This window comes from Podarcis raffonei, chromosome 4, assembly GCF_027172205.1.
Source record: "Podarcis raffonei isolate rPodRaf1 chromosome 4, rPodRaf1.pri, whole genome shotgun sequence".
NCBI lineage: Eukaryota > Metazoa > Chordata > Lepidosauria > Squamata > Lacertidae > Podarcis > Podarcis raffonei.
The window spans coordinates 1,171,888-1,199,045 of NC_070605.1; the positions used below are offsets into that span (position 1 = coordinate 1,171,888).

Sequence of the window (27,158 nt, forward strand, 5' to 3'; positions counted from 1 at the left end):
TCTGGCAGGGCAAATCCACCTCTTTCCTTTGCATCAGTTAGTATTTTAAATTTTATTCTGGGCTTCTTGCCCTGCCAGACAAATCTAGAAATATCTCTCTGCCACTTCTTGAAACAGTCCATTTTGTCCAAAATTTGCAATGATTGAAACAAAAATAACATTCTTGGCAATACATTCATCTTTATAACAGCAATTCGACCCAACAAGGAAAGCTTCAAATTTGACCATATTTCTAGGTCCTTTTTCACTTCTGACCAACATTTCTCATAATTGTCTTTAAATAAGTTTAAGTTCTTAGCAGTCATATTAACCCCCAGGTATTTTACTTTCTTAACCAGTGTTAAACCTGTCTCCTTCTGAAACCTCTCTTTCTCAATCGGTGTTAAATTTTTCTCAAGAACTTTAGTTTTTAACTTGTTCAACTTAAACCCTGCCACATGACCAAATTCTTCAATCATTTCTAATACTCTTTTAGTACTAGATTCTGGCTCCTGTAACGTCAGTACTAAGTCATCTGCAAAAGCTTTCAATTTATATTGTTTAGCTCCGACTTTTATACCTTGAATCAAACGGTCCCTTCTAATCATATTTAGAACCTCCAGGACCGAAATAAAAAGTAATGGGGAAATTGGGCAGCCTTGTCGTGTACCTTTCTCTATCTTAAATTCCTCTGTCACCACATTATTAACTATAAGTTTAGCCTTTTGTTCTGAGTAAATTGCACTTATACCATTTTCAAACCCTTGACCAACACCCATCCCCTGAAGATTTTTCTTCATAAAACTCCAAGAAATATTATCAAAGGCTTTCTCCGCATCAACAAAGATTAAAACTGCTTTAGTATTGATGTTCACTTGCAGCTTCTCCAAAATGTTAATTATATTCCTCGTGTTGTCAGACAAGTGTCTACCTGGGAGAAAGCCAGCTTGGTCCTTATGTATCTCTTCCACTAATACTTTCTTTAATCTTTTAGCCAAAATATCAGCAAATATTTTGTAATCCACATTGAGCAGGGATATGGGGCGGTAGTTCTTAAGTTGTGTCTTTTCAGACTCAGTTTTCGGTATAAGCGTAATATAAGCTTCCTTCCATGACTCTGGCACTTTTTCCCCCTCCAAAATTTCATTACAAACCTCCTTTAGTGGTTGAATTATCCAATCCTTCAAGGATCTATAATATTTTGAGGTTTAGGCCATCCGGCCCTGGAGATTTGCCCAACTGCATATTCTGGATGGCACCTTCTACCTCCTGTTCTGTAATTTTATGGTTCAACATTAACTTGTTTTCTTGAGAGATTTTTTGTAGTCCATTTGTTTTTAAGAATTGGTCTATATCAAACTCTTTCTGTGGCCCTTGTGTATATAACTGTTTAAAATACCTCTGGAAGTATTTTCTAATTTCCACTGGATTCTGAATGTTCTTTCCTTCCACTTCCAAATTGGTAATAGTATTAAGCTTTTGTCTTTTTTTCATTTGCCAGGCTAGCAATTTTTCACATTTATTAGCCGATTCAAATGTCCTTTGTCTCATTTGTTTAATTTTCCATTCTATTTCCTGATTCATCATTTTCATATATTGGACTTGGTATAACTTTATTTCTCTCAGAATCTCTTGTGACTTTGGTTTCGCTCTCAGTTTCTTCTCACCCTCTTTTATTTTCTCCAAAATTTTGTCTTTCTCATTTTGAGTTCTCTTCTTTATTGCATTCTGTTGAATTAGAAACCCCCTCATAACCGCTTTGCTTGCGTCCCAGATTACTCTTTTTTCAGTGGTAGTGTTCATATTTATCTCAAAATAGTCTCTCAAGGTTTTTTGGGCCTTCTTGATAACCTCTTGATCTCTAAACAAGGTGTCATTCATCCTTCTTTGGAGGTCTTTAAGCAGAGGCTTGACAACCATATGTCAGGAGTGCTCTGATGGTATTTCCTGCTTGGCAGGGGGTTGGACTCGATGGCCCTTGTGGTCTCTTCCAACTCTATGATTCTATGAGGGCACAAGAGCAACTCTCCCTTCCTGTTGCTTCCAGCAGTTGGTCTTCAGAACCATGACTGTCTCTGATTGTGGATGGTCACCCTGGTTAATAGCCACCGATAGCCCTCTCCTCTTCCATGAATTTGTCTAATCCATCTAGGCTGGTGACCATCAGAGGCCAAGACACATTTTGTCCTGAGAAGGCTTCAAGCCTCATTTTCAAAGGGAGATTACTGGGAACCTTGTTCAGGCATAAAGCAGGAAGTGGAGTTGAGCGAGATGACCCTTGAGGTCCCTTTGAAGTCTACAGTTCTGTTCCATGAAATCTTTGCCTCCTTTTTAGGGGGTGCGTGTCCCAATGCCTCTCTCTTCCTCTCGCCCACTGCACAGTAGGAGCTTCAGAGTTTTGCTTTTGCCTGCAAGAACAGCAGCCTGGTCCGTATCTGCTTGGTCTTGGCCCCCTAAATGATGGGGCTGAGCATGGGGGCACCGACAGGCAGCGGATGGAGAGGGTGATGTCAGGAAAGAGAAAAGCCCAGGGATGTGGAAAATGAGGGTGATGTTGCTGTGGGAATGACAGGTGCCAAGGGCCTTGCGCTGGGCTGCCTTGGGAGGGCACCACGGTCAGCACCACTCTCAGGGCCAGCACCAGAGGGGAGTGAGGATGGCTCCGTACCTGAGTGGGGTGCTGATGGCCACGTGGTGGTCAAAGACCATGGCTAGCAGGACACCCGACTCTGTGGCCATTAAGGTGTGCAGGAAGAACGTCTGGGCCAGGCAGGCCTTCAGGCTGGTCTCCCTGGTGCCGAGGCAGAAGATGCCCAGCAGCTTGGGCACGATGGAGGTGGAGAGGCCCAGGTGGGTCAGGGCCAGGATGGCAAGGAAGAGGAACATGGGCTGGTGGAGGCTGGGGAGAGCAGCAGGAGGGAGCTGGACGTTCCCCAGCAAGGCTGTGAGGTTCACGCAGCCGTAAGGGATGGAGAGTCAGACGTCAAGGGACTCCAGCCCCAGGATCCCGACCAGGAGGAAAGAGGAAGGCAGGTAAAGCTGGTGTTGCACATCTCTGCACAGGGAGGAAAAGCCGGACCTCTCCCAGTGTGGGAAGCAACATCACTGAAGCAGTCAAATACTACGTTTCCTATTTCCCTCACAGAGGATGAAGCCACACCTTTCTCTGTAACTGTAACTAAAAGCTCAAGCCTGCCTTCAGGGCCAAACTGTGAACTGAATGTAAGCAAAGCTTATCATCATCAATCTTTATTACAGTCCAGAGACCCAACAAATCGTTACAAAGCAATGCACAATTCAGACAGCCTACCTCCAGGTTAAACAAGCATTTCGTTCAGACTTAAAGATGGGGATCATTGGTTCTTGCAACCACTGATAAAAACTTCACCACTGCTAATGTTCTAGCGTTTGTCCAGTCTTCCAATAGAACCTGACATAGTGAGCCTCTGTTTTTCCTGGGAAAGGCACCAGCAAGGGTAATATCAGTTCAGCCCTGGCTTGCTCGTACTTTGCACTGTGCAGCAAAATATGTTTTATAGAATCAATGTCTTGAGCACACGAGCAAAGTCTGTCCTGGTAGGGAACTCCTCTCAACCTGCCATCCAACACTGCAGAAGGAAAGACGTTTAGTCTGGCTTTGGTGAATAATCTTCAATAATTTGGTACTGTCAGGTTTTTAATGTAAGATGTTAACTTAAAGACATGCCCATATTGTACTCCTACTGCCTACAGACTGTGTGTGATGGAGATCACAAGTCACTGTGTGTATTATCCCATAATCTTTGCTTTAACGTCTTTAGGGCGCCTTCATAACCCAGGTAATACAGTTGGGGGGTGACAGACCAATAGAGGTGGCTTTTCTAGCCATGGTTTTCTGCCATTTGCTGACAAACTCTTCATTGGTCAGGTGTTGGTACAAACCCCTCCCTAGATCAAACACTGAAATCCTGAGCCAATGTTTTAGGGCAGCCCACCATGCTTTAGTTGAAATTGGGCATTCACCAGCTTCTAACAGAAGTATGGAGTTGGGGGGGGGACACAGTTGGGTACCTGCAGCAGAGATCGTAAATTTTGCCTGAAAGCCTTCTAGCTCAGGCAGGTCCCCATTATGCCAGACATTTGCAGCGTACAGGAGTTGGGAAACGGATTTTGCATTGAAAACCCTTAAGGCTGCTGGAACATGCTTATCATTACCTTTAAAAGAAGACTGCAGTGTCATGATTATTTTTAAGAGGGAACTAAAGGGGAATTTACCAGGAACAATCCAGTCTGGACAAGCCAGACTAGATTGCTCAATATATATGGTTCTAACGAACCCATCAACTAGTTTCCTGCTGTGTACTAGGGAATGTGCTCTGCTACCAGCTCACTAGCGTGAGTGAGGAAGGATACTATTGAATCAATATATCCTCTCCTACTATCCACAACATTCTCACACCCAGCAGCTACCACAGATGCATCTCCATCAGCAGGGAGGCTGAGTGGACCTCCTTGGTTTGCAAGGCAGCCCCCGCCTCTTTCATCTGGATCCTGCAGTTCTGCTACAGCTTCTGGGGAAGAACAGACAGAAGGATCAAGCCAATGGCCCGGCCAGCCCAGCCGCCTCTTCTCACAGTGGTCGACCAGATGCCCCGAGGGGGAAAACAACAAGCAGGACCTGAGCACAAGAACTGCTCTCCCCTCCTGCCCTTTCTAGCCACTGGTATTTAAAAGCATTGCTGCCGCCAGCTGATGCTATTTAAGGACAAAAGCAGGGGCACCCAACCAATGCACCCGAAGCATGCAGGGACTCAAAACAAAGCGAGTGTGTGCACGTGCACACACACACACACACACACACACACACACACAGCACCCGTTCAAATGCTCAGGAGCCAATGCTTATGACTTTCTTATCAGAATAAGGCAAGGGAACCCTATGAAACACTGAAGATCACCCAAAATAGCAAAAAAATAATAACATTATTTCGTTCCAAAGGTCGTAATGATGTTGGAGAGGAGAAGAGGGGAGAAGACCCACGTTGCCCTGTGGGTGGGTCGGGGTCAGCCACAATCCCCCAACCCCCCTCCTGACTTGCAGGCTGGGCAAGATCCCACATGGCAAAGAGCCAGACAGAAGCCCATCACCTTCACAATGCATATTGAGGAAACGCAACGCAGGCTGGGAGTTCACCAGGTGCAGCAAGAATAAGTGGCGCCAACTGATTCAAGATAATACAGGAATGTTTCCATGGAAGGTGAAAGGCGGATGGATAACTGCAGCCTTGAGGGACTCAGATTTCTGCCTGGCACCACACCTCTTTTCTGACATGATTCTGATGTCTCCTATTATGCTTCTTGAACTGCAGTATGGGAAATCATGGGAACATTTGAACTGGATGTAACCTTTTGTTCTGGGTTCTTCTTTGCTTGCTTAGGAGTGGAAAATTACCGGTAGTTGCAACAAATAAATGATCAGGCTTAATAGCCGCTGTTTGGCTTCTTTAACTGGGCTGTGGTCTCTTGCTTGAACCTGACCAATTTTGGACCCGCAGGGCCCAAAAAATTGGGCAACCCCAAGTTTTGATACTTCCTTAGCACTATTGGCCCTCAAGACCCCTCTCCTCCCCCCTGAATTTGTCCAATCCTCTTTCAAAGCCACCCAAGTTGGGGGCCATCTCTGCCTCCTGCAGGAAGGAGTCATGGAGACCTCTAACGGCTGGTGACTTTTGGGATGGTTCTAATAAAAGGTTCTGAGGCTCAACATAAAACCCCCCCGAAGATCATGGCCACTGGGCCCATCACCTCCTGGCAAATAGAAGGGGAAGAAATGGAGGCAGTGAGAGATTTTACTTTCTTGGGCTCCATGATCACTGCAGATGGTGACAGCAGTCACGAAATTAAAAGACGCCTGCTTCTTGGGAGAAAAGCAATGACAAACCTGGACAGCATCTTAAAAAGCAGAGACATCACCTTGCCAACAAAGGTCCGTATAGTAAAAGCTATGGTTTTCCCCGTAGTGATGTATGGAAGTGAAAGGGGGACCATAAAGAAGGCTGATCGCCGAAGAATTGATGCTTTTGAATTATGGTGCTGGAGGAGACTCTTGAGAGTCCCATGGACTGCAAGAAGATCAAACCGATCCATTCTGAAGGAAATCAGCCCTGAGTGCTCACTGGAAGGACAGATTGCAAAGCTGAGGCTCCAAGACTTTGGCCACCTCATGAGAAGAGAAGACTTACTGGAAAAGACCCTGATGTTGGGAAAGATGGAGGGCACAAGGAGAAGGGGACGGCAGAGGATGAGATGATTGGGCAGTGTTCTTGAAGCTACCAGCATGAGTTTGACAAAACTGTGGGAGGCAGTAGAAGACAGGAGGGCCTGGCGTGCTCTGGTCCAGGGGGTCACAAAGAGGCGGACACGACTAAATGGCTAAACAACAACAACAACAAATAAAAGGTGCTACTCAACTGAGGACTTCAGAATTCTTAAATTACTGGCTACTTCAAAGGCACTTGACTTGGTCTTTGCCCTGGAGAAGGAATCATAGAACCACAGAACTGTGGAGTTGGAAGGGACCCTGAGGGACATCTAGTCCAACCCCCGGCAGTGCAGGAATCTCAGCTAAAGCAACTCAACTAAAGAATCTCAACTAAAAGAGACATGGACCACCACCATCCTTTTATTTGTACCCCACCCATCAGACAGGGTTGCCTGAGCCACTCTAGACGGCTTTCTCAACAATTTATAAAACCACAAGACAGTCAAGCATTAAGAACTTCCCTGAACAGGGCTGCCTTCAGATGTATTCTAAAAGTCTGGTAGTTGTTTATTTCCTTGACATCTAAGTGCCTTGATGGGGGAGATATCTCTATTCCTGGGCTCACACTCAGCCTTTGAGCAGAAGAATTGTCCGGGTGTGGGCAGAGCAACTGGAACGAGCCTCTGCAGAGGAGGCACTTTTACACTATCCCTTAGTCAGTCCTTCTGGCTTCCTGCCTCCCCTGGAACAATTTCTGATGAGAAATCCTGAAGGGACTCAGGGATGCCTGACCAGGGCTGTGTGTCTCCCTGCCAAGGCAAGGGGCAGCGTTGGGGAACAGGGAGGCAGGAACCAAGTGCCAGAGGCTTCTGATGGAGGTGGTGAGGAATCTAGTGATTCTATGATGGCTATTTTCAAGTATCTGAAGGGTTCTCTCATAAAAGATGGAGCAACCTTGTTTACTGCTGCTCCAGAGGCATAGACCCCAAAAGTGATGGAGCACCTTCTTCCGTTGCATCCTTGCGGACACCTCTTCCCTCTTCCAGGTGGAAGAAGAGAGGAGGCTAGCCTGAAACTTCAAACAATTCAAATCCAGGCTAGCCTTAGAGGCTGCAGCCCAGGATGGGGACAGCGTGCTCCTCCAGATATATTGGGACTTTGACTTCCCTCAGTCCCAAACAGCACAGCTCGTGGTCAGGGATGATGGGAGATGGGTTGCATGGCTAGCCGGAGGGCCCTGTGGTCCTCAAACCCTGGGGGCAGCACTGTGCTGGAGGGACTCAAGGATGAATGCTGTCCATTGTCCCCCGACCCGGTGGCCTTGGAGAGATGCCCCACAGCTGGGCATACCTTGGCGCAATGGACCTGTTTGGGATGGAAAATGTCTCTGAACAGCCCCTTGAGATGCCCCCTCCCTCGTTCTCCACAGAGACACCATAAAGGCTGCTTCCCGCTCAGCCAGGTGGCCTCAGAGCGATGCTCTGCGCAGGCTGCAGCTGCTTGCAAAACTCCACCAGGAAGCTCAGGAGCAGAAGAAGCTGCCTTAGGCTGAGTCGAACGACACCTTAACCTAGAGGTGGACTGCGGTGGCTTTTCAGGGTCTCAGGCAGAGAGTCTCTCCAGCCCCCGACCTGGAGTTGCTGAGGACCAGACCTGCATGTGAAGCAGATGCTCTCCTGGTGATTGACAGACCTCCCTGTGGCTCTGCAGGTGAGGGGGTTCGCTCTCGCCAGAATGGCTCTTCTCTGCCTCCACATGGGGAGGCCGCGATGCATCTGAATGCCAGTTGCTTGTGACGTAAAAAATTTCCTGATTCCTGATACAGACTTTGTTCTAACTGTTCCAATGCTGTGCATTTAACCTTTTTTTTAGAGAGAGAGAGAATGTACCAATGAACGTTTTGGTTCTTGTGTGCCTGCCTTCTGCAGCTCTCGTGCCTTCCTCCTGCACGGAATGCCGGCCTGATCTGACCCTAGAAGGACTCAGGGTGTTTTGACAAGCCAGGGAGAAAGATGTAGGAAGGGATGCCAATGGCCCCTCACGGAAGACTGGTTGCCAAGGCAACTGGAGGTTATGTGCAAAAGCTGAGACCCAGACATTTCACACTCCTGCACCTGTAACCCTTTTCATGTATGCAATAATCATTGAATCATAGATCTGTAGAGTTGGATGGGACCCGAGGGGTAATCTACTCCAACCCCTGCAGTGTTGGCTCTAGCTTCCTCCTCGTCCCTCTTGACTCCTACCCCCTCTCTACAGTCGCTCACCTTTCCCATTTGCCTCCAAGCTTCTCTTGACTCCTGAACGTGAGACGGGTCCCTTGGCTGCCATCATAGGTCACCATGGCCATCTTCAGGCCTCTCTACTCGTGTCCAAATGGTTCTACCTGCTAGCCTGTTTCTTCTTTCTTGGCAGGGATGAAGTGACCCACACCTGGCCAGAGGCAGGAGGAGAATGCCACTGTCTAATGCCACCCACTTTCATTCCCCCACGTGCATCTTGCTGGGGGTCCCGGGGCTGGAAGCTCTCCACTCCTGGATCTCCATCCCCTTCTGCCTCGGCTACGTCGTCGCTCTCCTGGGCAATTGTACCATCCTCTTCATCATCAAAACAGAAGCCAACCTCCACCAGCCCATGTTCTACTTCCTCTCCGTCCTTTCGGCCATCGACCTGGGCCTCTCCACCTCCACTCTGCCCAAGATGCTGGCCATCTTCTGGTTTGGACTCGGGGAGATGAGCTTCGGCTCCTGCCTCGCCCAGATGTTCTTCATCCACACCTTCACGGGGATGGAGTCTGTCGTGCTGCTAGCCATGGCCTTTGACAGGTACGTGGCCATCTGTGACCCCTTGAGGTACACCACCATCCTGACCAAGCCACAGCTCGCCTGGATGTGCGCTGGCGTGGCTCTGAGACCCTCCATGCTGGTGCTGCCCATTGCCCTGTTGACTCTCCGCCTGCCCTTCTGCAGCGACCACATCATCGTTGCCCACACCTACTGCGAGCACATGGGCATCGCCAAGCTGGCCTGTGCCGACATCCGGGTCAATGCCATCTACGGCCTCTTCGCCATTGCCTTCCTCATGCTAGATTTGGTCCTCATTATTCTGTCCTATGTGCTGATCTTGCAGTCTGTTTTCCGGCTCCCCTCCAAAGAGGCCCGGCTCAAATCCCTGGGCACTTGTGCTTCCCACGTGGCCGTGATTTGTGTCTTCTACACTCCTGCCTTCTTCTCCTTCCTCACCCACCGCTTTGGACGCAACATCCCCCATTATGCACATATCCTCATTGCCAACCTCTACGTCATTTTGCCCCCGGTGCTCAACCCCGTCATTTACGGCATCCGGACCCGGGAGCTGCGCAGGAGGATCCTGCAGTTCTTCTTCTCCAAAAGGGCGCCTTTCTCCAGCGTCTCCTGATTATCCTGCCTTGCAGGGGGTTGGACTAGATGACCCCCAGGGTCCCTCCCCACTCTACGATTCTATTTTGCATTCCTACAATCTGTTGAGTGGGAATTCAGATATATAACATGCTCTATGTAATCCGAGTGTTTTGTAAGGCTGGGAGAGAAACCCCAGAGAGTCGTTGCTGCCAATCAGTGTAGGCCATCCTGAGGTAGATGGATTGACGCTCTGATTCAGAACTCTCTGCAGTTCTTCCCACAGAACCTTCCCACAGAAGCAGCATGTCACCAGCGTCTTCACGCGAAGCCGTCACTTCCCCAAAGCCTCTTAGGTAAAGGAAGTCTTGACCTGCCGGCCAAAAGACCCCAAGGAGGGAGCCAGGCTCATTTCTCCAGGAAGGGAAGTTCCAAAGAATGTTCGTGTTAAACTGCAGTTGTTGTTCATAAAGCAGGTATACAAGGCTGTATGCAAAGTGGGCCAATGTCATCTTCATGTCTGTTTCATTTTAATTTTGGGGAAGACACATCACTATACAGCGAGATTTAAGAATGCAATAAAGAATGCAGAAAAAAACGGGATAGACTATTTTAGATTTTCCCTCTATATTTGTGTAATTATTTTTTAAGCACATAATAGTAATGCTTTTAATGAAGCAATAAATGGGAAGGGGGGGAAACTATCTTTTCAGACTGATTTATTGCAATGCTTTGGCTTTCTGAAACGTGGTTCCCTCTGGACAACAAATACCATTAGCCCACCCCCACCCCCCAATGATGATGGGGCTGATGAGAGTTGGAGCCCAAAGACCTGGAGGGCACCAGGTTGCAGAAGACTGCGATTAGGGCCAGGGGGGGAAATAAACTACTGTCTCTTGGGGTTCATCTGGGGTAGATATGGGGGGTGGGCAGGCAAAGAGAGAAGCTGGTGCAGGGCAAAGCACGCAGACCCCCTCTGCAGAAAATGGGAACTGGCCCTGGAGAAGACGGGAGGAGGAGCTCAGCTCTGCAGGATTCGCAGGGGGCTCTGCTGACCTTTTGGGGTCTCAGGGTGCAGAAATGGCTCCTCTTTCTTGAAGGGCCCTCAGACCTCCTGGGACACCGGAGAAGATTCCCTTGTTGCCTTTTTGAGTCAACCAGGTTGCATTTCCTCATTTGCAGGAGGGCTGTTGCTAAAGCATGCAATGCACCCTTCACACTTGGTTGTGTGTTAGGAACACAGGCACAAAGGATTGTGTGTGTTTGTGTTTTGTATTTGTAAACTACCCCTGTCTCTGAGATTCCAGGGCTCCCAGGCACTGACCAAAGATCCAATTTCCTTGCAATGAAGGTCAGCGTAGAGTGTGGTGTCTTTATGATATCTAGTTTCATTTACTCACAAATTCAACCAGAGTGTAGGATGGAGGGGCTCACAGCATGGACACCCCCAGCAGGTCTGGCTTCTCCATCTGTCGCAGCTTTGGCTCCGGCACAGAGGAAGCCGGTCTCTGGGTCTCCCACAACTGTCTCTGGGTCTTGCTCTCCTAGCTAGACAGCCTCCCCCATTAGCCTGGATTGCCACTCTGGATGGGTGTAAGAGAGCACAGAAGCAGTGCCAAGCCAAGAAGGAAGGGCCTCCCTCTGTCTTGGGCCCAATCCCTTGTCCCAGAGGAACTCCCTGGGCCCTGCAGCCTCCTGGACAGACGTGGAGGGGCAGCAGCAGGAAAGGGGGCAGGAAAAGCCTCTGGCCTCATCCTGACACCCAGGGACACACACCGCATCCTGCTTGAAAGTCATTTGGGGGTGTTAGGGGGGTGGGGGGGGTGGAAGCAACCAGAGAAATGAATAGGTGGGGGAATTTTGAGGCAATGGCCAGCAGCAAAGAAATGCTGCTGGCAGCTAGTTTCCGTTCCTCCCCATTGTCACAGAGGGTGTAGCCTTGGTGGTTCTGTGGGATGAAAGAGTGCCTCAGAGCCAGGGGCCAGTCTGGGCCAAAGTGGCCCCCACTGCCCCCACCACAGAGTCCCTGGCTCTCCTGGATCATGAGGGTTGCCAACTTTGGTCTTGGACCAAAGTTGGGGCCAAACAGGCTCTATGCCCCATAAATGGGACAGTCCATTGGGTAAGGAACGGGGGGCAACCCTAAAACCTCTCCTGATGCCATCAGGACACTTACAGTAAGTAGCTGGAGGAGGGTGCCAGGATTGGGGGCTTCCATAAAGAGACCCCCCAGCAGGAGCCGGAAGTGCGGCTTCAGTTCCTGCGGGAAAAGAGAGAAGCGAATGTGTGAAGAAGAAGAAGAAGCCGTGCGAAGGGAATTCAAGACCAAGGACATGCCTCTCTGTCCCCCTCCTTTTGTGGGCCCCCAAGAACAGCCTCCAAGGTCCTGTGAAGGATGGCACTGAGCATGTCTCCACTAAACTTTGGCCTCATGATGCTGCAGAGATGAAGGGAAGGGGTTAGACGCTGCCCCTTCCCAGTCTCCCTTGCCCCCTTCTCCCTCCTGCCTGCTCTCCTCCACCCGGAGCTCCCCCTGGAGTTCTGCCCCCCATCCACCCCCCACAACCCCACCCAGCCCAAAGACCCCACTCACCTCAGCTGGAGGAGGGCCTCCAAGGCCAGGGACAGCTCACGGAAGAACCCCGACCAGACCTAAGAGGCGGCGTGTAGTGGTGATAGGGGATTCCCTACTGAGCGGAACAGAAGCAGTGATCTGTGGGCCTGACAAGATGTCTCGGGAAGTGTGCTGTCTCCCCGGGGCTAAGATCCAAGATGTAACTGAACGACTGCAAGGAATCATAAAACCCACTGACAAATACCCCTTCCTCTTGGTTCATGTGGGAACCAATGACACTGCAAGCAATAGCCTCCAGAAGATCAAAAGAGACTACAAGGCTCTGGGCAGGAAATTGAAGCAATTGAATGCACAAATTGTCATCTCATCTCTCCTCCCAGTTGAACGACGTGGCCCAGGGAGAGAGGGAAAAATAGTGGAAGTGAACAACTGGCTTCGCAAATGGTGTAAACAGGAACGGTTTGGATTCTTAGATCACGGACTGCAGTTTCTTGAAGATGGACTTCTGGCAAGCGATGGGCTGCACCTCACAACCGTTGGGAGGAATGTTTTTGCCAAAAATCTCAGAAACCTCATCAGGAGGGCTTTAAACTGACTAATGTGGGGGAGGGAGACAGTGCTCCTGAAGGTAGGAGTCTATCAATTGATGAAGATGATCATCCAAATGTCATAGACCGAATGGAGCAAACAGCACGCAGACCTAGTGGTGGGAGGAAAAAATCCTTAAATAAGAGACACGGGGGAATGATTAATGGACTTCAATGTCTGAACACTAATGCGCAAAGCATGGTAAATAAACAAGATGAGCTTGAGCTCTTGGTACAGCAAACTAAATATGACATAATAGGCATCACTGAAACCTGGTGGGATAAGTCCCACGATTGGAATGTAATAATGGAGGGATACAATCTATTTCAGAGAAACAGACCAGACAAGAAAGGAGGAGGAGTGGCGTTATATGTCAGGGATGTGTATCCTGTGAAGAGATCCAAGATTTAGAACCTCAAAGCCAAAGTGAGAGCATTTGGGTCAAAATTAAGGGAGAGAAGAATAACAGTGACCTCATTGTGGGAGTTTACTATAGATCCCCAAGCCAAACGGAGGACATAGATGATGCCTTCCTGGAACAGATGGCCAAGCATGCAAAAGGAAGGGAGATAGTAGTAATGGGGGACTTCAATTACCCGGATATTTGTTGGATGTCAAACTCAGCCAAGAGCATAAGGTCAAACAGATTCCTCACTGGCCTTGCAGACAACTTCATTGTCCAGAAAGTGGGAGAAGCAACAAGAGGAACAGCCATTTTAGATCTGGTCCTAACCAATGTTGATGACCTGGTTAGTGGGGTAGAAGTGGAAGGATCATTAGGCGCGAGTGATCATGCTCTTCTGAAGTTTACTATACAGCGGAAAGGAGCAGCCAAGCATACTAGGACTCAATTTCTTGACTTTAAGAAAGCCGACTTCATAAAACTTAGGGAAGTGCTGGGTGAGATCCCATGGACAGTAATACTAAAAGGAAAGGGAGTTCATGATGGCTGGGAGTTTGTTAAGAGGGAGATAGTAAAAGCACAACTTCAGGCAATACCAATGAGACGGAAACATGGAAGGTGCCTAAAGAAGCCAGGGTGGCTATCTAAAGAACTTTTAACTGAGTTAAGTTTAAAAAAGGATGAGTACAAAAAATGGAAAAGGGGGGAAACCACCAAAGAGGAATTCAAACAAATAGCCAGCACGTGTAGACACAAAGTCAGAAAAGCTAAAGCACAGAATGAACTCAGGCTTGCTAGAGAGGTTAAAAGCAACAAAAACGGCTTTTATGGGTATGTTCGTAGCAAAAGGAAGAACAAAGAAACAGTGGGGTCACTCAGAGGAGAAGATGGTGAAATGCAAACAGGGGACACAGAAAGGGCTGAACTCCTCAATGCCTTCTTTGCCTCAGTCTTCTCCGATAAAGAAAACAATGCCCGACCTGAAGAATTTGGAGCAAAGGATTCAGCAGAGGAAACACAGCCCAGAATAACTAAGGAGATAGTACAAGAATACTTGGCTAGTTTAGATGTATTCAAGTCTCCAGGGCCAGATGAACTGCATCCAAGAGTATTAAAAGAACTGGCAGATGTGATCTCAGAACCACTGGCAGTCATCTTTGAGAATTCCTGGAGAACAGGCGAAGTCCCGGCAGACTGGAGGAGGGCAAATGTTGTCCCTATTTTCAAAAAGGGGAAAAGAGAGGACCCAAATAATTACCGCCCAGTCAGTCTGACATCAATACCAGGGAAGATTCTGGAGCAGATAATTAAGCAAACAGTCTGTGAGCACCTAGAAAGGAATGCTGTGATCACCAATAGTCAGCATGGATTTCTGAAAAATAAGTCATGTCAGACTAACCTGATCTCGTTTTTTGACAGAATTACAAGCCTGGTAGATGAAGGGAACGCAGTGGATGTAGCCTACCTTGATTTCAGCAAGGCATTTGACAAGGTGCCCCATGATATTCTTGTAAAGAAGCTGGTAAAATGAGGTCTTGACTATGCTACCACTCAGTGGATTTGTAACTGGCTGACTGACCGAACCCAAAGGGTGCTCATCAATGGTTCCTCTTCATCCTGGAGAAGAGTGACTAGTGGGGTGCCACAGGGTTCTGTCTTGGGCCCGGACTTATTCAACATCTTTATCAACGACTTGGATGATGGACTCAAGGGCATCCTGATCAAATTTGCAGATGACACCAAACTGGGAGGGGTGGCTAACATCCCAGAGGACAGGATCACACTTCAAAACGACCTTGACAGATTAGAGAACTGGGCCAAAACAAACAAGATGAATTTTAACAGGGAGAAATGTAAAGTATTGCACTTGGGCAAAAAAAATGAGAGGCACAAATACAAGATGGGTGACACCTGGCTTGAGAGCACTACATGTGAAAAGGATCTAGGAGTCTTGGTTGACCACAAACTTGACATGAGCCAACAGTGTGACGCGGCAGCTAAAAAAGCCAATGCAATTCTGGGCTGCATCAATAGGAGTATCGCATCTAGATCAAGGGAAGTAATAGTGCCACTGTATTCTGCTCTGGTCAGACCTCACCTGGAGTACTGTGTCCAGTTCTGGGCACCACAGTTCAAGAAGGACATTGACAAACTGGAACGTGTCCAGAGGAGGGCAACCAAAATGGTCAAAGGCCTGGAAACGATGCCTTATGAGGAACGGCTAAGGGAGCTGGGCATGTTTAGCCTGGAGAAGAGGAGGTTAAGGGGTGATATGATAGCCATGTTCAAATATATAAAAGGATGTCACATAGAGGAAGGAGAAAGGTTGTTTTCTGCTGCTCCAGAGAAGTGGACACGGAGCAATGGATCCAAACTACAAGAAAGAAGATTCCACCTAAACATTCGGAAGAACTTCCTGACAGTAAGAGCTGTTCGACAGTGGAATTTGCTGCCAAGGAGTGTGGTGGAGTCTCCTTCTTTGGAGGTCTTTAAGCAGAGGCTTGACAACCATATGTCAGGAGTGCTCTGATGGTGTTTCCTGCTTGGCAGGGGGTTGGACTCGATGGCCCTTGTGGTCTCTTCCAACTCTATGATTCTATGATTCTATGATTCTATGATTCTATGATTCTATGATTCTAGGGTCAGGGGGAGATTCCTCACGTGCTCCAAGGGCCCCAAGGTGTCCTGGAAGAGAACAGAGGAAGAAAATAATCTCTTTCCAGGGGCCTCTGGAGGACAGCTCCAACCCCAAACACCAGGCTTGGCTTTCCAGGGGAATGGCGACCGAATGCCCTAAGCCAGCAGGGTCCTCCTCTCTGCAGATGAACAACCCCTTCCCCAAAGCCCCTCTCTCCCCCCCTCCCCGTGGGGGGTCCCTCACACCACTCATCACTCGTCTCCTGCTTGGAGCACTTCAGGGTTCGGAGCCCCCTGAGCCGAACTGCCAGGCAGTCTTTGATGATCCCCAGGAGGTACAGCTGATCATCCTTGAGTAGCTGGAATGCAAAAGTCAGGCTGTCAGTTCCTCACGGGGTGGGGGGGCTCCTCCACATCCAAGAGGGCAGAGTGGGGGGCAAAGAGCCCGGGTAGCGGGGGGCAGGTCTGAGGGGTCCAGTCCCTGCTCTGGTTCTCTCCAATACTCACCCCTCTGGTAGAGATGTGGAACCGCAGCAGAACTGCAAAGAGAAGGACATGGGGACAGGTGAGTCCCTCCCTGAGCACCTGGCAAGGCTATTCCAAGTTTTCTCCTAGATTCCAAGTCCTACTAGACAGGTGGGACATCACAGGCCTTGGGGGCCAATCCCAGCCTCCTTCCCCAAGAACATGGCTCCCCAGGGAAGGTGCCCCTCCGGCAGATAACTGCCCTTCAGCTATGCCCCCCAGCCCAGCTCCCTGCTTCCTTCATCAGACCCCACAAATGGGGTGGCTACTGGGGGGATTGGGTTTCCAGGCGCTGGCCCAGATGGACCTTGGGTCGGAACCAGCCATCTGGCTCTTTGCATCTTTTCACTAGCTGCCCCCATGCCCATTCCTGCCCTCCTCTGTCCCAAAAAGGAGGGCCACTTGCTCACCTGGTGCCATGGGCTGCTCCGGGCCTTGCTGGGGGGCCACCCTGTTGCAGCGTCTGAACAGGTACCTTAAGCACCTGATCCTAGAAGAGATGAGAGCGACTCAGAAGCTGGCAGCCCCAATTTTTTTGGGTTGCTTGTGTGTGAGGAGGGGGGTTGAAGAGCTACGGCCATGCCAGGTCCCAGAGGTCCTGCCCCCCTCATTTCTGCCCCACTTGCTGCAAAACTGGATGACTTGACCTGGAGGCTGCAGCCCAAGTGCTATCAGGAGGAGGGCTGGTCCACTCAGCTGCTCCCACCAGCGAAGGTGGTAATACTTTCTTATGCATGCTTTTTATGCTAATATACAAAAGTATATCATTTCCTCTTCCAGAAATGCTTAATTGCTAATTCAAGGGACCCTGAAGTCCTTGCAGAGATGACAGGACAGCTTTCCAGATTAGGTAGCTGGGAGTGAGACAGTTGGCAGAGTGGCATTGGGCTTGCTAAGATGCCAGCTACTACAGGAATTGCTTTCTTGAGCCTTTTTAGCACTGCAATACCATTTTTAATTTTTTCAAAGAGGATTGATCTTTAAGTCATGGCAGAGTGTGAGCAAATACTCCATATTTGCCAAGCTTTCAGGAGCAGGACTAAGGGGTGAAATGAAGCCCCCCAGGCCCCCAAAGGTTGATGGAAAGGGTCTATCTCCCGTCTTCCTTTTCATTATCAGTTATTTCCACCTAAGAAATGGGAAGAAAGCAGCTGCTCATGTTCAGCGCAGGGTTTGTTGGGGTGGAGATTAATGAGCTGACGATGGTATGATTCATCAGTAATAAATATGATTTGTTCTTATCTGTAAGTGAAGACACATTTGAAACAATACAGAAGCAGTCAAAGGGAATTTCCTGGGAAGTGTTTTATTCAGTCTCACCTGCAATCATGTGTGCTGAACACACAGAAACCCATAGGTAATGTGAAATTACAGGGAGTTACAGTCTCCAAATAACACTCAACACATGCAAGCAGATTAATGGAAGAGGACACCTGATTTCCCCACCTCTTTTTTAAAAAATTGCTTTTATTTATTTTCATGGTAGAAAAGATAATTTTAAAGAAAGCAGTGGTTACAGCAGTAAACAAATAGCTTGTCCTCGTGGAATTGCAGACTTTCATCATGCCATGTGTTAAAGTTTAATTTGATTACTCTAAAAGATCAGGCCACCTTTTCCCACGAGTGCTGGGTGGATTCCTGCAACAGTCTTCACAATTTATGTATTCAATAAACATTGGTCATGTGTTATAAAAGGAATGTGGATTGTGTTCCCCCACCCACTTGATTTCTCCAGGGTCAGCCCCTGGCATCTCCCGCAAGGGTGATGAGATGAGATGAGACCCCTGCCTGAATCTCTGGGGAGCTGCTGCCAGTCAGTGTGGACTATACAGGGTTAGATGGAGCCCTTGGTCGGGCTCAGCAGAAGGCAGCTTCCGATGTTCCTTTGGAGGCTTCATCAAAGCTCTGCAAGATCAAAAGGGATAGAAATTCCGGCTCCATCTTTTCTTAGAGAGCAAAGACTAGGAATGGAGGCACCCAGGCAGGAAGAGCAAGAGCTCTATAGACCATATAAAAAGATGTCGCCTTCCTAGAGGCTGATAACCGCAAGAAGAATCCAACACATTTACTTTCCTTTCATTGCTAACATGCGTGGGCTGAATAAACAGGTGGTGTTGTTTAGTCATTTAGTGGTGTCCGCCTCTTCGTGACCCCCTGGACCAGAGCAGGCCAGGCCCTCCTGTCTTCCACTGCCTCCCGCAATTTGGTCAAACTCATGCTGGTCGCTTCGGGAACACTGTCCCACCATCTCGTCCTCTGTCGTCCCCTTCTCCTTCTGCCCTCCATCTTTCCCAACATCAGGGTCTTTTCCAGGGAGTCTTCTCTTCTCATGAGGTGGCCAAAGTATTGGAGCCTCAGCTTCACGATCTGTCCTTCCAGTGAGCACTCAGGGCTGATTTCCTTCAGAATGGATGTGTTTGATCTTCTTGCAGTCCATGGGACTCTCCAGAGTCTCCTCCAGCACCAGAATTCAAAAGCATCAATTCTTCGGCGATCAGCCTTCTTTATGGTCCAGCTCTCACTTCCATACATCACTGCTGGGAAAACCAGAGCTTGAACTATACGGACATTTGTTGGCAAGGTGATGTCTCTGCTTTTTAAGATACTGTCTAGGTTTGTCATTGCTTTTCTCCCAAGAAGCAGGCGGTGCTTAAGGTGCCTGGGACCAAATCTGATAAGTGGAGCAAGTTGATGAACTTGAGAAACCTCAAGGTCCCCCTCCCTCTTTATGACCTGTTGATGATGTACCAGTGATGTATCAGTGGTGCTTCTGGAAGGGTATTATGGGCGGGGGGGGGGGAGCTCTTAAAAAGAGTGTGTCACCTATATTCAGGGTTATGAATCTGTGTGGGGACCTCTTGCACAACAATCAAGATTGTGGTCTACTGACTGCTGTTTTGCTCCAAATTCCTTGGCTGGAACTTCCTTCTTGTACTGACTGTGCTTGCACCCCGATGAGCTGGGCTGTTAAGAAGTCTCTCACCCCAGAATTTTTCCTTATCAGGACTGAGAGACTTTTCTCCCTCCAGCTCTAAATCTGGGGCCAAACCGGGACCGCGGATCGGAGCCCTCTCCAAACGCTTTGTGATCAAGGCGCTGAAAGAGTTCTTCCTCTTCCTTTCCTGAAGCTCTTAGGCATAAGCTGATTACTCATTTATCTTGTCATGAAAATTGACATTTAACATGACAATGACAGGGGACCCGCAGGAGCAGGAGAAATGAAGCCGTCGAAAGGGGGACGAGGGGGTGGGGGTGAGCAGAACCAGGGACGCCCCCTCCCCACCCCCAGCTTGGCTCCTGCTGTTGTCTGTGGGGGCGGAGGAGGGGGGCACGACTCGCCCCCTGTTTGTGCCAACCACAAATGCCCAGAATGCCTCTGTCAGAGGAGATCTGGCCTGGCACATCAGCTCCCAGCAAACTGCTTTTCTCTCTCCTGGGCTGAATGCCCTTCGCCCCTGGGTCCCTGAGAGAGCTGGCTCAGCAGGCACCTCACCCATGAGCTGTGGGGCTGACCCTGTGGGGGCCTCCGAGGGTCGCTGGTGCCCATGTCAGAAACACTTAAGGAACCTCTGAGCGCCAGGAGTGCCTCTGCCAGCCTCTTGCCTGTCTGCATCAGGATGTCAAGACCCGGCATGTGGCGGCTGCGAAAGAGGCAAATGCTACGCTAGGGGTCCTTAGCAAAGGAATTGAGCAGAAAACTGCCAGGGCCATAATGCCATCATCAAACACTAAGGATGGCAGCTGACAGATTGAGGCTGAATCCTGACAAGACAGATGTCCTGTTTTCGGGGGAGGTGTGGGGGACTCCCTGGTCTTGAATGGGGTAACTGTGCCCCTGAAGGACCAGGTGCGCAGCCTGGGAGTCATTTTGGACTCACAGCTGTTGTGGTAAACGGCTCCCAGCCACTTGCCGCTCCCTCACCTGTCTTTGCTCCCTGGCCAGAGCAGGCTTTTAGAGCAAGGCTGGCAAGCCTGTTTACTTTTCCAGAAACAGGACAAAATAGAACTGGTAAGGCTGCCACCACTACCTCGTCCCAGGGTTACCTGAAGCCACAGCTCAAGGGAGACAGCTAGGCTCCTTTGTTACCGGTTAACCCCAAACTACAAGTTGCTTCCACAAGCTTGCAGGCAGAAATCCTTTGGTAGAGCGTAACCAAGAAGTCTAGGCGTTGGAATTAGCTATTCCCCCGGATAGGCACACACAATACAAGAGAAAGTTTCTTTCTTAAAATTTATTTTAAAAACATAAAGAACATGCTAAAAAGCAGGCACATCTTTTAGTAGATTACAAGTACAGAGAAAAATAAGAACGCTGTGAAATATAGCTAACTAATACTCACTTCTACACTCTAAAGCAAAGATAGAATAGTTCAGAGTCCTTCTTCATCGCAAAAGAACAAAAGACAAAAAGACAGCTGCTATGGTGGACATCAACAGCCGGGTGATTTCTTGTGGTTTGCAGAGTGCGCCCTTTCAACCCATTCTCAAGATCTTTTATCCATAATTTGCACATGAAATCAGAAAACCCCAGGCCCAATCAGAACCTTTGATTACATTTGAATTCTCCAATGACCAGCTTGCGGGCTAATAATTCTAACTTGTGGCAGCACAGCCAATTTAAGCCTTCAGAACCTAGATCAAGGTGTTCCTCCCTTTCCATGGAGACTGGTGGAGCATAGGCAGATGTACATTCCCAAGCAATCAAGGATAGATAACATTACAGAGGGTATGTTCATAGCTTCGAACGGAGGTGTTAACCTTCAATTTAGCCCGAAAATTCATTTCCCATAGCAATCCTCTCACGCCCTTTGAGCCAACGTGCCCACGGATTAAAGCAACAGGTTGGCTCCCATAATTATAGCTGGTTTCCCACAAGGCCTCACTCTCCACTTGACCAAAGAACAGCTTCTAGGAAAGTACTAACTTTACTACAGCTGTCCTTGAAAGTGCAGGTCAATTCTGTGTCCAGGGCAGCCATCTACCAGCTCTATCTTGATACGGAAGGGGGGGCATGTTTTCTTCACCTTCTTCTTCGCTACAATATATCCATTTATTTCCAATTGTCAATGTCTAAAGGGACTAATATCTATAAAATACATAGAAAATCAACGTGCCAATTTGCTCAACTTCTCTAGGACTCCATGACACCTCCCCTGTCCTCCATAATCCCTCAAGCAAGGTGTCAAGATCCTAATCCTGTCAAATCACTCTGCCAAGCCTTTCCTCCAGGCAATGCCAGTACATGGACCATTGTCTTCTCATCACCTGTACTCAGGATGTGCTTATCTGCGCATATCTCCAGCTCTGCATATTCCCCCCTCCCTCCTCCATATGTTAATCCGGTGTAACCCAACCTCTTCTTAATGTATTCATGATGTAACTGGGATGTGTTTTGCACTGTATTCTGGGGCATGGAGGGAGTTTCAAAAGTTCATGTCACCCCTTTCTCGCTGTTCAATCTCGCCTTGAACCTGTTGCGCAATAAACTTGGATCTTCTGCAGCTTGCTCCTGTCTCCAGCTGAGCTCATTTTCCTCCGCAGGGACCCGCGGACCTAGGCCGACGAGCTGGGTGGCAGAGCAGCCTCGAACCCAGATTTTTACCATAACAGATGGCGCCCGAACGTGGGGCGGGCGGTTCTCCCGCGTTGTTGACCAGGGGCCCCGAAATCTTCAGCCGGTTCCAGGCCATCTTGCCTGGGAAGACCCTTTTGGACCTCCGGCCATCTTCCGGGCAGTAATCGAAAGCTCCAAGAGTTCAGCCGGGGAGCAAAGAGAGATCCAGCCGGCTTATTCATCAATCCCGGGATCATCATAGAAGACGCGTGAGTATAAGGAAAAGGAAAATCCAGTGCACTGGTGGGAAAGGGGTGGAAGTCTCCTGGCAACTGAATTCTCTGCCCTCCTCTCTATCGCTCCTTCTCGCCTTTCTCTTGGTCCAGTTAGTGAGAGAGACCGTGGACCGCCGCTTGACCCAAAAGGGGGGTTCTGAGCTCTATCTCTCTTTTTTTTAAAAAACGATATTTATTCAAAATTTCATCAATACATAAACAAAAACAGGAAAAACAGAAAAATACAGCAAAAAATAAAACAAAAAGAAAAAAACCAAAAAAGAAAAAAGAAAAATACAAATCTCAAATTTACAACTTTTCATTTGCTTATTTCTTGAACTTCCTCACACCTCCCTTTTTGTATTCTAGTTTAATTCATTATTCCAGCAAATTCTTCCCATGTTTCTCAATTTTAATTTAAATAATTAATCTTCACGATCTATCTTGTTTATTAATTCAACATAACCTTTCCCTCTTTTAATTTAATCTGTAATTCAATTTACCTTAATCTCTTTAACCTTATCTTATCTTAAAAATCTTAAAATTTCAAAGTTTACATCATATTCATTCATATCTCCTTAAATCATTTCTACTAAAGCCAATTTAATTCCTTTCCAGCATATTTGGTGTTTCATTAATGTTACACTGATTCCAAAATTAACAAAAGAATTTTCCTTGATATCTCTAATTTTTATCCAACGTCCCTGGTTTCGGGTCATGTCAGTCCTTTCAGTCCATTACTTCCAGTCCATCAATCTGGTGTTCTAATATCCGAGGCCCTTAAGTCTCTTCTAGGCCCCTTCTGCACGATTTCTTGTCCTTGTTTGCGCTTACACACTTCTTTGTCTGTTGTTGATTTCTTAGGGAGTGGGTCTCCGGAGGTTTCCATCCAGTAATAGTTTCCCTTTTCCTCTGTCAGACTGGCCCCTTCCCCCCAGTCCCACTCCCTGTCATCTTTGTAGTCCAAAAAATATTTCTCCAAAAGATAGTTATTCACCTGTTTCATAGTCCCTCTAGAGTTGAGAGCTTCATTTACTTCAAACCCATCCCAGCACTCTCCAAGTTCAATCTTCCAGCGCAGTAACTTTTGTTCCTGCAGGACTTTGAATCCCTCCTTTTGTGTTGTTTGAGGAGTAATTACTGCCTCTTCCTTCTTCATCTGCCCTTGGAATTGTCTTGACAAGCCTGTTTCTTGAATTGGTTGTTGTGTAACTTCTTTATCCTTATTCCCTGTTAAATCATATTCACTGGCGACAGCACTCATCAAGTCCAATTTTTTCATGCATCAAATTCATTTTGTCCTGCAGCTGCTGCAGCAGGGCATTTGTCATACCAAGGGCAGACACCAAATATTCCTTCCAACTCATTTCTGTTCAAGGTCAGACAGCAAATCCCACGATCCAAAAACTTGCAGCTGTAGATCCCAGGTAAACAGCAATAGCAAACTGACAGGCTCCCTCTAGGGGATACAATTTGTATCCACTTTTTTTTAAAGTATCCAACAAAGAAAGTTACTTTCGATTTCAAGTCCTTTCAATTTTCAAATACTTTGTATCTTTAAAATACAGAAATGCAGAAGGTAGCGTTGAAGTTAATTTGTTTCTCTTCTCTTTTTTTACCTATCTGTCAAAATACTCCACTTTCAATCAATGGACGTCACAAGCAATTTCTGTCCCGACACCCCGTCCCCAGGTTTGGGACGATGGAAACTTAGATTCCTTTACTCTCCTCCTGCAGGATTAGACAGTCAAATCCCCCCCCCTTTTCTCCTGCTTTCCAAGGGGGGTTTATTGGTTGTAAATGCAGGAAATTTCCAACTTTAAAGCAGTTTTCCAGGCTATTAGGTTGCAAGGTCTTTGCTTCAATCTGTATACAAAAAGCGGAAGGCAGACTTCCTGTTTAAACCTTCCCGCTTGTGCCTAATTCAAAAGTTTAGCAAATTTCTTGATCCAATTCTCCGTTTTTACTCACGGGTACTTGATTTAGAGTCCGAATGTCATCAGGAAAAAGTCAGCGCTCTCCGGCGATGGCTGCGCGGCTTCCCTCCATGGAAATAGCGATCGGTTCGCAGCACCGCGCTGCTCACCCCACTTCACTCCGGAGCCCCAAAAAGGGTTTCCTTGTGAGTAGGGGAGGCGCTCTTGGTGCTCTGCCGAACCCCACGTTCCCAGGCTTCTCCGCCTGGGATTTCTAGCGGGTCCCCGCCTTCGCCGCGGCAGGAAGACCCAATTTCCACGGAGCCCGTTCCTCCAATCGGAGGAACTCCACCACTCGCCGTTGGCGCTGACTCGGAAGTGAGCTCTATCTCTTTCTCTTAAAAATCTCCAGCCAGCCGCACCAATTGGGAGCCCGAAAGTAAGACGGAGAGAGCCGACTTGAAAGACAGCCGACTCTCCGCAACGGGCATCTCTGTTGAAAGCAAGGGGTTGGAGCTCTCTTTCTGAACTTCCCTAGCGCCCGGCAAGGGGGCAGGAAGGGGTCTGGCTTTCTATCATTAATCCCAGCCGCACCAATTGGGAGCCCGAAAGTAAGACGGAGAGAGCCGACTTGAAAGACAGCCGACTCTCCGCAACGGGCATCTCTGTTGAAAGCAAGGGGTTGGAGCTCTCTTTCTGAACTTCCCTAGCGCCCGGCAAGGGGGCAGGAAGGGGTCTGGCTTTCTATCATTAATCCCAGCCGCACCAATTGGGAGCCCGAAAGTAAGACGGAGAGAGCCGACTTGAAAGACAGCCGACTCTCCGCAACGGGCATCTCTGTTGAAAGCAAGGGGTTGGAGCTCTCTTTCTGAACTTCCCTAGCGCCCGGCAAGGGGGCAGGAAGGGGTCTGGCTTTCTATCATTAATCCCAGCCGCACCAATTGGGAGCCCGAAAGTAAGACGGAGAGAGCCGACTTGAAAGACAGCCGACTCTCCGCAACGGGCATCTCTGTTGAAAGCAAGGAGGATTTTTGGTTCGAAACTCTATCCAGGGATCACCCGATTTGGCACCGCATGGCGCGGGCGTTCAGTAGGGCCCCTTTTCCTGAGATTGTGACGATAGGTAGGAGGTTGCCAGGAGGGATAGCCCATGAGGATTTGGCAGAGTGGAAAGGAACCCCAAGATTTGAAATAGGAAATAAGGAAAGGAACGAGAGGTAACCGGATAGCTAGAGCTCAATAAACCACTAGGAAGTTGCCAAGCAACAAGGAAAAGGAAAACACTAAATAGCCCCCTGTACAAGTTACCCAAATCCTAATCAACCCCTCTCTTTCTCCCTTCTCTATCCAAGACACCCCCCCAAAAAAGAAAAAACCAACAAAAAACCAACAACAGCAATGCATGCATATATAAAGGGGTACCCAGTCAACCAAGCATTGTGAGCCCTGCCAGTTTGATTAACTGGTGGTGTGTTTGAAGAGGCAAGGAGGCTCATAAAACCATGTGGGACCTTCTTACTAATTTCACTTAATGAAGCCAAAGGTAGCGGCCCAACTCCTTGCAATAACCAACTAAAGGATGAGAATATATATGTTTACATATTGTCTGTTATGCGTGTTGTCTGTGAATACATATATGAGAATATGTATGTTTACATGTTGTCTGTTATGTGTGTTGTCTGTTCCTTCTGTCTCTGACAGACTGCCTTTCTTAAGTGTGCATAGTTTAAACTACAAGCTTGCTTCAAAATTTTAAATCTAAGGAAGCCATGCTGGACCTTATCAATCTTAAAACAGGAAAAAAACAAAAAAACAAAATGAGAATGAAGGGTGCTAATGTTTGTTATTTGAGAGAGGCTCCAAAGAGTCTTCCTCCGAGTAGCTTAAGTGAGGAGTATGATTTTAAGTTGATGGTAGATAATGTTATGTTGCAACCTTTGAGTTTGTGAGTCTACATCCGTGTTCCAGTCTTTCCCCCCCCCCCAGTATTTTGAAACGTGCTGTGAAGAAGCTAATGTTTCTGCTGCAAACGCCTGTTGTTGTTTAGTCGTTTAGTCGTGTCCGACTCTTCGTGACCCCATGGACCAGAGCACGCCAGGCACCTCTGTCCTCCACTACCTCCCGCAGTTTGGTCAAACTCATGCCGGTAACCTCGAAAACACTATCCAACCATCTCGTCCTCTGTCGCCCCCTTCTCCTTGTGCCCTCCATCTTTCCCAGCATCAGTGTCTTCTCCAGGGAGTCTTCTCTTCTCATGAGGTGGCCAAAGTACTGGAGCCTCAGCTTCACGATCTGTCCTTCCAGTGAGCACTCAGGGCTGATTTCATTAAGAATGGATGCGTTTGATCTTCTTGCAGTCCATGGGACTCTCAAGAGTCTTCTCCAGCACCATAATTCAAAAGCATCAATTCTTCGGCGATCAGCCTTCTTTATGGTCCAGCTCTCACTTCCATACATCACTACTGGGAAAACCATGGCTTTAACTATACGGACCTTTGTTGGCAAGGTGACGTCTCTACTTCTCAAGATGCTGTCTAGGCCTGTCATTGCCCTGTCTAGGCCTGCAAACGCCTAGTTGAGCACAATTGCTCTCTCAAGCTAAAATGCAGTGTCTGTATTTCATTAAGCACATGCCTATGAAAATAGGTGTTCCTTCTAAGAAAATTGTTAATAAAAGGTAGAAGCTTTGATAGACAACAATTGTCTATCTATAGAGTCCAGTCCTGATATCAGTCTCTAAGATCAGCCAGGGTTTCCTGGCTTCTTATTGGAAAATGCCTCCCCCACTTGTTTCAGTCTCTTTCAGGTCCCCCCCCCCTTCTTACTTCTGTGCCAAGTGAATTTACTCCCGAGTAAGCTTCCTTCAACAAGGGAGGGGGGCACATTCTTTGCTAAAAGTACCCGACATCTCACTTTCCTATGTATCGTTATTTTAAAAAATCTTAATTAGGCGTACTATTCCTATGCAAGTTCAGAAACATTATTAACTTTTGTATCCCTTTTAAATCAAATCCAGGACTGTTTTTATTATTTGTGAGTGGTTATATCAACTGAAATAACCCTATGCTTATAAAATATTCTCTCCCAG

At 47.9% G+C, this 27,158-nt stretch overlaps 2 protein-coding genes across 6 annotated transcripts in view; both read left to right on the forward strand.

The window, feature by feature from the left end:
- LOC128412017 (zinc finger protein 420-like) overlaps positions 1-27,158 on the forward strand; it is a 983,187-nt gene that overhangs the window by 176,580 nt on the left and 779,449 nt on the right. The gene's annotated exons all lie outside the window — the stretch shown is intronic.
- Positions 8,659-9,718, forward strand: LOC128412103 (olfactory receptor 52E4-like). The gene has a single exon (XM_053384958.1). The coding sequence runs from the start codon at positions 8,675-8,677 to the stop codon at positions 9,635-9,637; it is 963 nt and encodes a 320-aa protein (XP_053240933.1). The 5' UTR covers positions 8,659-8,674; the 3' UTR covers positions 9,638-9,718.

Coding starts and splice junctions, on each gene's coding strand:
- LOC128412103 (XM_053384958.1), top strand. CDS start 8,675: ATGCCACTGTCTAATGCCACCCACTTTCATTCCCCCACGTGCATCTTG.